This window comes from Cololabis saira, chromosome 9 (genome assembly GCF_033807715.1).
Source record: "Cololabis saira isolate AMF1-May2022 chromosome 9, fColSai1.1, whole genome shotgun sequence".
Lineage (NCBI taxonomy): Eukaryota > Metazoa > Chordata > Actinopteri > Beloniformes > Belonidae > Cololabis > Cololabis saira.
In genome coordinates, this window is record NC_084595.1 from 11,281,035 (window position 1) to 11,290,794 (window position 9,760).

The 9,760-nt window shown below is 37.3% G+C and overlaps 1 protein-coding gene across 1 annotated transcript; it reads right to left on the reverse strand.

Annotated features, from left to right (window-relative positions):
• Nucleotides 1-235: 235 nt before the first annotated feature.
• On the reverse strand, nucleotides 236-8,087 carry ppp1cc (protein phosphatase 1, catalytic subunit, gamma isozyme). Its single transcript, XM_061730472.1, has 7 exons — nucleotides 7,754-8,087; nucleotides 4,391-4,522; nucleotides 4,021-4,251; nucleotides 3,721-3,825; nucleotides 3,313-3,536; nucleotides 2,559-2,693; nucleotides 236-1,058 (listed from the first exon to the last, which is right to left on the reverse strand). Exons 1-7 carry the CDS (start codon nucleotides 7,806-7,808, stop codon nucleotides 969-971), a joined length of 972 nt encoding a protein of 323 aa, XP_061586456.1. The 5' UTR covers nucleotides 7,809-8,087; the 3' UTR covers nucleotides 236-968.
• Between the last annotated feature and the right edge of the window lie 1,673 nt (nucleotides 8,088-9,760).

A 9,760-nucleotide genomic window follows, 5' to 3' on the forward strand; every position in this document is an offset into this window, starting at 1 on the left:
TTTGACCTCTTTTCTTATCATTTTATTTGTTATTTGCTGTTTGTGTCTTGCTGCTTGCCTTTTAATGTTGATGTAAAGCACTTTGAATTACCTTGTGTTGAATTGTGCTATACAAATAAACTCTTCTTGCCTAAAAAAAGGGGCAATTTTAAGCTTTAAGAAATATAAACGTGGCATATAATTGTCAATTGCTGAAAACATTCTTAAAAAAATACTTCAGATAGTTATTCACACATTTATTTTTCTCATGAAAAATTATTTAATTGTATAATGCGTCTGAAACTTGTCCATTCACTGTTGTGCAACAATATCTCTCAGTTTACAAGCTTTTTTTATTTTGGTTTATTAATTTATAATAGGCATAAAAGATTAAGAAGCAAATAACATTAAGTTACCAATTACCCCCTAAATTACACCCAAGGTTTATTAGAAAGATTCAAACATTACAAGAGTGCTTCCTTATTAATTTAACTTAGCACAAGACTTTAGAAATGTGATGCAGTGTTGTCAATTCTAAGATGACAGACAGTAAATGAAGTGTAAATAAAGTTTACAGAAGTAAACAGTTGTCTTTGACTTACATTGCAATCTTATAGCCATTAATAAACGATTACTGACAGTGAGAGAAAGATGACGAATGGATGAGACAAAAAAATTGAAGAAAAAGAAAAAGTGTACAGCTTCAAACAAGGCATACCTGTGCATAAGTAGCTGTGTTGTTACATTTTTCCTGATTGAACAGTCATATGTGGCAAAGACTAGCTGCAAATGGAGTGCAAAACACCTGAGGTTTTTCATGGTGACTTATCAATTTACCCCTGTGGACAATACAATAAAACATTTTGCTTTCATTGAGCAGGAGTGGATATCTTCAGTATTGGCAGCTTGAAGAACTACCAATCTTTCAATTGCAGAAGATTTAGACCAGAGAAAATTTGACTCTGGTCATCAGTTTCCCACTGATGTTCTCATTTCTTGGCTTGTTTGGTGACCATATTGCGGGGGGGAGTCACAGGACGGCTGCCGTTGGGCTTCTTTTTCTCAGCTGGTTTCAAAATCTACAAAGGAAGGATAGAACGTTGAAATATTTTCATGGTATACTTAAGAATCCACAAAAGAAAACAAAAAAAAATGCCCTAAAACAATGATTTTCTGTGACTGGCATTAATTTGCCGCAGGGACAAATGGTGAATATTAGCCATACATATTTACACTTGTGTCAATTAATATGTACAGTCCCTGTCTAACAAATAAAATGAATTGAACCTTTTTTTTTAAAATGTATTCTATTTTTATATATATATAAAAATTTTTTTTTTTTGCTGCCGTCTCTCTCCTAAAATAACCATCATTCTATAAAACCATCATACTCATACACACCACACACGTGCATGCATACACGCCCACATATAAGAAGAAATCTGAGCAAAACATTTTGATTTTGTTGTTTTGTTTTTGTACTGCTTTGTTTGTCTGTTTGTAAAATTAAAAAAAAAATATTTTACAATTGTGATGTCACCTGACAACAAACTACATAAACTTTGATCTTCGTGTGACCCCTAACCCCTACTGCGATAGTCACACATAATTTGAGTGATGATTCGGGGAGAAAGAAAAGAGAAGAATGACACGAAATGACCTGTTGGCCTTGCCCCAACGCACACAATAAGAGCTGGTGGGATTCTTAAATGCTATGAAAGAAGAGCTCCAGTGCTTCCTTTACTGTTTCCTTGAGCTTAGGAAACACTCCATCAGCCACAATTCCTTCTTTTTCAAATGAGGTCAAGGAGCAGTACTAAAGATAAGACTGAAGTCATATTCTTTTCCTTCTTTTCACTAAGGTATTAAACCACATTTGTAGCCAAAGGTGTTTTGGTATTCGGATTAAAGCTACAGTACATTTACCATAGAATAAACTGCATTGTATGAAATACGCCGTCAGACAGGTGTAATTTTCAAAACAAGGATGGATGAACATCAGGATGATTTTGTTGACCGGGTTTTTCTTCCTGCAAACCCCCGGTTTGTCATTTTTGTGGCCAGTTGTTCAAACAATGGACCATCCTTTATGGTTTATAAGTTTATGGCGCCCTCGGCTCAGAGTCTGAGTAGCTCGAGTAGCTCCTTGTCTCCCTAGTTACTCATCGTGCAAATATAGGCCCTACCTGCAAAGTCCTGTGGCTGCTGTTACTCTCATCACCTGTTTCCATATTTTATAAAATAATAATAATGATGATAATGATAAATTTACAAAAAATCTGGGTGGGTATAGTCAGGTTACGTGATCAACAAATACCTCCCACAACCCGCCACCCCACCTTAGTTCTGTTTACATTAGACCTGACCAGCGCTTAAGTGTACCCTCGGAGGAGAGTTATTTGCAGGGCCAGCTCGACACGCCGCCTCGCGTTAGTCAGTGTGAAAAGAGCAGGAGACACGCCTGATCAGCGTGTTAAACGCAGGGTATCCACCAATGTAAAACGGGACAACGTTACAGTTCTACAAAGTGCAAAGCTTATGACTCTACAATACTTGCTGCATCAACAAAGGCACATTACCTGAAAAGAGCACATGAGTGTCTCATCAACGCTCATCATGGCACCAGCATTATCAAACTCCCCACAATAGTTTGGCGCTGAGAACAAAGTGACAAGCTGCCTCTTTGCAAAAAATTCATAGCCATCCTCAACAACCTGCAAGAGACAATTTAAGGAAAGGAGAGAGAGGAAACGGGGTTTAGAGTCACGTCTTAAACGGATGTCAGTTGCATAATGCAATATGTAAAGATGTTTAGATATGGTCCAGTTTAGCTATTTCTAACAGGACGAACGATTAAGATGTTAATCCATTATTATGGACACATGTATACATTTAAAAAATATATAATATCCTTTTCCAGTATGTCCTTTACATGTGAATTTTAAACGTATTCATATCTGTGTTTTTATACAAAAACAGAAAAAGCAAACGAAAACAAATACCTGTGATCAAAGTTTTGCATAATGTTAACGAACACTTTCTTTTTTTATGTTAATAAACATAAATCCAGAGTCAGTCATTTACAGTAAAAACCAAATATTTAACCTCTGAAACTCCAAGTAGAAACTGTTTTATTTTGACTGGCTAACACCCCCACCCAAAAAAAAGGAGAGTAAAGAGATACACGGTTCAGTCTACAAAATACCGTACATCTGACTGCTCTTTGCATAGGATCCAGATGTTCTTATTTCAGTGTGTCCACTCATCTGCCAATAAACAACCACCTCACACAGTCAAATTTCGGGTTTGTAATAAGAAGATATGACTGATTACCTGATGGGCACGACAGATCAGATCCAGGTCGTGCTTGTGCAGGAATTTGGCTACCACCTCTGAACCAAAGGTAAAAGATACACCCCTGTCATTCTCTCCCCAGCCCAAAACATCTTTGTCTGGATCAGACCAGAGCAAATCACACAACAGGCCCTGGTCAGGCACGTCAGTGGGGCGCATGATGCGTCTGATCTGCTCCATGGACTGAAGGTCAGGTGAAAGTCCTAAATGCAGATAAAACATAATTGTACAAATAAACAAACTGATACAGAGATCAACTTTTACTCACAGGTGAGACCTAACACTAGTTAGCCGTAGCACTTTTGACGGGATTCATTCAAGTAAGACACAGGAGAGGTCATGTGAAGATATTTAATTGAGAATAAACAACAAAAAAAAAGAACCCACCTCCATGACAGCAAAAGATCTTTTCATCAACAATGGCAGCAATGGGGAGGCAGTTAAAACAATCTGTGAAAGTCTTCCAGAGCTTGATGTTGTACCTTCTTTTACCTAACATCATGACAAGAAAGAATATTTTCAGTTCCTCATTACATTACACCATCAACCTTCTACAGCTGATGATTGACATTATTTAACTTCCTAAAACATTCAAAGAATCACTGTGTGAAGAAAGTTACAGTTTTGTTCCTACTGAAGGTGCACTTGGCCAAAGTCTATTAAAAAAATGTAATATACTCTACTCACACTCATCATAGAAACCATATATTCTGTTGATTGATGCACACTCATGGTTTCCCCTCAGCAGGAAGAAGTTCTCCGGGTACTTGATTTTGTAGGCCAGCAGAAGACAGATTGTTTCCAGAGACTGCTTCCCCCTGTCCACATAGTCGCCCAGAAACAAATAGTTGCTCTCTGGAGGGAAACCTCCATACTCAAAAAGCCTCAGCAGGTCGTAGTATTGCCCATGGATGTCACCTGCAGGGAAGGGAGAAATTAATGCACCAACTAAAACAAAGCAAAGTGACAGACATGTTTAGCTCATGAATTGCAGTCACTTTTTAAAATTCTTTTTAATATTTAAAACTTGTAAATGAAATAAGGACACAATTCTCACCACAAATCTTGAGAGGGGCCTCTAGCTCCAGAAGAATTGGTTGACTGAGAAAGATCTCCCTGGACTTGAGGCATAATCCACGAATCTCATTCTCCTGCAGCTGCACATTCTTGCCAGGCTTTGCTCCTCTGACTGCATCAAGAAAACACCAACAGCAGTCAGCAAAAATAATAGTTTACATTGTTCCTGCTAAGTCAGCGATGCTTAGTACAGTATTTGTTTGTGGACGATATGTGGGACATGCAGTCGGATTACAATAAGCTACATGTGTAACACCAAAAAGGTCACACAACCTTTTCTGAATTTGACTCAAACTGGGTAAGACCTATACCAAAAATCAGTCTCCACAGTATTTAGATGGAGCCACATATTTTGTCTATCTAGCACAAATCAGAATCAGGTTTATTTCCGCTCACTGTACAGTAAATAGACAAATGACAGATTTTATTAACATACAGGACTGTCTCAGAAAATTAGAATATTGTGATAAAGTTCTTTTTTCTGTAATGCAATTAAAAAAATAAAAATGTCATACATTCTGGATTCATTAAAAATCAACTGAAATATTGCAAGCCTTTTATTATTTGAATATTGCTGATTATGGCTTACAGTTTAAGATTCCCAGAATATTCAATTTTTTTGAGCTAGGATATTTGAGTTTTCTTAAGCTGTAAGCCATGATCAGCAATATTAAAACAATAAAAGGCTTGCAATATTTCAGTTGATTTGTAATGAATCCAGAATGTATGACATTTTTGGTTTTGCATTACAGAAAATCACAATATTCTAATTTTCTGAGACAGTCCAGTATATGCAATTGTAAAAATAAAGTGAAAGGTGCAGCAGTACGAGGTAGACATGGATATTGAAAGGTGAATTGTTACAGCATATGATTGTGGTTATTATTAATTATTATTATTGCACAGCGATTGATTACTCTGTGACTGAGTGATGAGAGTTCATCAGAGCAACAAAAAATGAATATGCACCATAATTCCACCTTTTCTTCTTTTATGTATTGTAGCGTGAGAGAATCACGGTGTTGTGCCAAAAAGTGATTGCCTGCCAGAATCTGATTTCTTCTGATTTCTGCCCGTGGGAGCGCGCACAGCAGCCCGTTGAGCGATATCGCTAAAACATCAGATTTTCAGATTATGAAGCTCAAGAATGAGATCAAGTCATATTTAGGCAGAAACAACTTTTCATTAACTGTATTTGGCCTTCAATCAATTTTTGGCAGGTGAAAATGCTTATTTTGTGTTGTAATGGTCCTTTAAAAGAGTTAAAAGTAACCCTGTGAGCTCTAGTGTTTATATTATGAAGCTCAAGAATGAGATCAAATGACATTTAGGTAGAAACAACCTTTCATTAACTGTATTTGGCCTTCAATCAATTTTTAGCAGGTAAAAAGACCCATTTTCAGAAGAGAAATCAGATTCTGGCAGGGAATCACTTTTTGGCAGGACAACGGGACACATCAGTAATCCCATGATGCCTTTGCGTTTGGGGAAAGATCTAAAAATAGATGCAATGTATACCATCACAACATCAGGGGACCTGAAGATCCTTCTCGGGTCACAGAATCTGAAGTGTCACATAATTTTCCGCTACACTGCAGTGGTGTTTATGACGCGAGCTGCCTCTCTGATCAAATCAGGCATAATCAGTACTCGAGTTGAGGGGGGATGAGGGGGGATGGCATCCCCCCTGAAATAAAAACGGTAAAAATCATCCCCCCTGTAAAACTGCCATCACGCCTTTCCATCCCTTATGTCATTTCATCAATGAATGTGGTTTTACTGCTATTTCAACATTTAGAGTCATCACCAGAAAAATAACTTATTTCACAATTTTCACCTGTTACAAGTAAATTTTCACTTGAAATAAGTAGAACAATCTGCCAGTGGGACAAGATTTATCTTCTCATTACAAGCAAAAAAATCTTGTTCCACTGGCAGATTTTTCTACTTATTTTAAGTGAAAATCTACTTGAAACAGGTGAAAATTGTTGTTTTTTCCAGTGATGACTCTTGTTTTAAGTGTAATGAGATTTTCTTTACTAAAATGAGACATTTTAACTAGAAATAAGACAAATATTCTTGTTAAGATTTTGAGTTTTTGCAGTGATCCATTTTACTTATCCTGTGAAGGACAGAGTCATATTGATAAGTTCAGAAAACTGTTTTTTATTGTTGTGTTTTGATGTATTTGATGTAAGCCCAGTGGATATTTAATCTATTTGTTTTAATTTTGAATATTGTGATAAAGTTCTTTATTTTCTGTAATGCAATTAAAAAAACAAAAATGTCATACATTCTGGATTCATTACAAATCAACTGAAATATTGCAAGCCTTTTATTATTTTAATATAGCTGATTATGGTTTACAGTTTAAGATTAGGATTCCCAGAATATTCTAATTTTTTGAGATAGGATATTTGAGTTTTCTTAAGCTGTAAGCCATGATCAGCAATATTAAAATAATAAAAGGCTTGCAATATTTCCGTTGATTTGTAATGAATCCAGAATGTATGACATTTTTGCATTACAGAAAATAAGGGACTTTATCACAATATTCTGATTTTCTGAGACAGTCCTGTATTATATTATATTTGTAATCAGCACAAATTATCTGTCCCCATATGATAAAATCCACCATCCCCCCTTATTTTTATTTTTTTTACAACTCGAGTACTGGTTATCATACCAAAATATCATCTATAGACATTGATATTTTCAAAAAATTTTGAATTTTTTTTTTAAGTTTTGTCACCTTGAGTGGTACTGACCAGTGAAATGTTGGGCTCTCACCCATGGACTAGTAGTGTGCACTTTAATGAGATTTTTTTACTAAAATGACTGAGACATTTTAATTAGAAATAAGACAAATATTCTTGTTAAGATCTTGAGTTTTTTCAGTGATCCATTTTACTTATCCTGCGAAGGACAGTCATATTGATAAGTTCAGAAAACTGTTTTTTATTGTTGTGTTTTGATGTATTTGATGTAAGCCCAGTGGATATTTAAAGCTTACAGAAGGCTGCATTTAACTGCTGCTATGTCATTCCTGCAGTATTTCTGCAGGTGTTTTGGTCAGTGCTATTATTTGTAATATATTATATTATTTGTAATCAGCACAAATTATCTGTCCCCATATGATAAAATCCACCATCCCCCCTGATTCTTTTTTTTACAACTCGAGTACTGGGCATAATAACACCACAATAAGCACTTTAGCTGATGGCTGACTATTAACATTAATAGTCATAGTGTAAATCAGTCCACATTTTGATCCATTTAACCTCATCCTTGGGCAAAGTAGCGTGAAAATCAGTTAAGATATGTAAAACATGATTATACTCACCCTCTAAAAGACGTTGGATGATACTGTCTATGTTGAGCTTGTCAACATCAGCCATCGTAAAGGTTTATGAGAGTCAAATGTAGGTTAATGTGCTGGGGAGAGCTAGCCCGCTAGCTGCCGTCTATTAGCCGATTTTCAAATATGTTGACCCAAATAAAACTCCTCGTTCACAATCTCGATAACCAAATGAGCTAATTCTACATTGCAGTTTAAATGGGAAAAAAAACCATCCAATGTCGATTTTTGTTGAGAAACAGGGACTTGAAAACAAACGTCGTTAGCTGCTGCGGCGACGGCACCGTGTTCCTTTAGCCGCACCTTCAGCAGCTGCCGCGCTGCTGCCCCCTTCCGGCCGGGTGGGGAATTACATGCAGCTGCAGCCGCTGCTGCCCCCCTCTGGCCGGGTGGGGAATTACATGCAGTATTCCAGCTATCACACAGACGCATCCACCGCTGCTGCGGCCTGCGGTGCTGACGAGCCGTGGGGCCGCCATTTTGGTGCGGGCACCCGCTCCACTCATTGTTATCTGTCTGGCTGGCCGCAATTAGTGTCAGTGCATTTAATCAGTCATAACTCGCAGAATACAAAAACTGATTTTCACAGGGGGCTTTTTTCTGCAAAGTCATCTAGGCATGATACCAGACACATGATTCGGCGTATTTTAATATTTATAGTAGGCTTAACAGTAATAGAATATTCTGGCATGTGAGTATGGTAGGTAGGCTATTTATATATATATATATATATATATATATATATATATATATATATATATATATATATATATATATATTTAATACACACATATACATGTAAAAAACACGTCTATATGATAGAGAAGCAGAAGCAGATTGTGTAGAACTCATCTATTTTAATAGTATGAAGAAACAATAATAAACATATATCCATAAACATCTCCATATATATATATATATATATATATATATATATATATATATATATATATATATATATATATATAAATACAGTGGGGAGAACAAGTATTTGATACACTGCCGATTTTGCAGGTTTTCCCACTTGCAAAGCATATAGAAGTCTATAATTTTTATCATACTCTTCAACTGTGAATGACAGAATCTAAAAAAAAATCCAGAAAATCACATTGTATGATTTTTAAGTAATTAATTTGCATTTTATTGCATGACATAAGTATTTGATCACCTGTCAACCAGTAAGACTTCCGGCTCTCACAGACCTGTTAATTCTTCTTTAAGAAGCCCTCCTGTTCTCTACTCATTACCTGTATTAACTGCACCTGTTTGAACTCGTTACCTGTATAAAAGACACCTGTCCACACACTCAATCAAACAAACTCCAACCTCTCCACAATGGCCAAGACCAGAGAGCTGTGCAAGGTCCCCCTGATCAAGCCAGTGCATGTCAAGGCCCGTCTGAAGTTTGCCAATGACCATCTGGATGATCCAGAGGAGGAATGGGAGAAGGTCATGTGGTCTGATGAGACTAAAATAGAGCTTTTTGGTCTAAACTCCATTCGCCGTGTTTGGAGGAAGAAGAAGGATGAGTACAACCCCAAGAACACCATCCCAACCGTGAAGCATGGAGGGGGAAACATCATTCTTTGGGGATGCTTTTCTGCAAAGGGGACAGGACGACTGCACCGTATTGAGGGGAGGATGGATGGGGCCATGTATCGCCAGATCTTGGCCAACAACCTCCTTCCCTCAGTAAGAGCATTGAAGATGGGTCGTGGCTGGGTCTTCCAGCATGACAACGACCCGAAACACACAGCCAGGGCAACTAAGGAGTGGCTCCGTAAGAACCATTTCAAGGTCCTGGAGTGGCCTAGCTAGTCTCCAGACCTGAACCAAATAGAAAATCTTTGGAGGGAGCTGAAAGTCCGTATTGCCCAGCGACAGCCCCGAAACCTGAAGGATCTGGAGAAGATCTGTATGGAGGAGTGGGCCAAAATCCCTGCTGCAGCGTGTGCAAACCTGGTCAAGAACTACAGGAAACGTCTGATCTCT

Bases quoted from the DNA above. Each gene is read 5' to 3' on its own strand.
- ppp1cc (XM_061730472.1), bottom strand. From the start codon at position 7,808: ATGGCTGATGTTGACAAGCTCAACATAGACAGTATCATCCAACGTCTT. The intron at 4,523-7,753 runs GTGAGTATAATC...TTCTTGATGCAG, and splicing joins CATCCAACGTCTTTTAGAGG to TCAGAGGAGCAAAGCCTGGC. The intron at 1,059-2,558 runs GTAATGTGCCTT...CTTCCTTTGTAG, and splicing joins CACTCATGTGCTCTTTTCAG to ATTTTGAAACCAGCTGAGAA.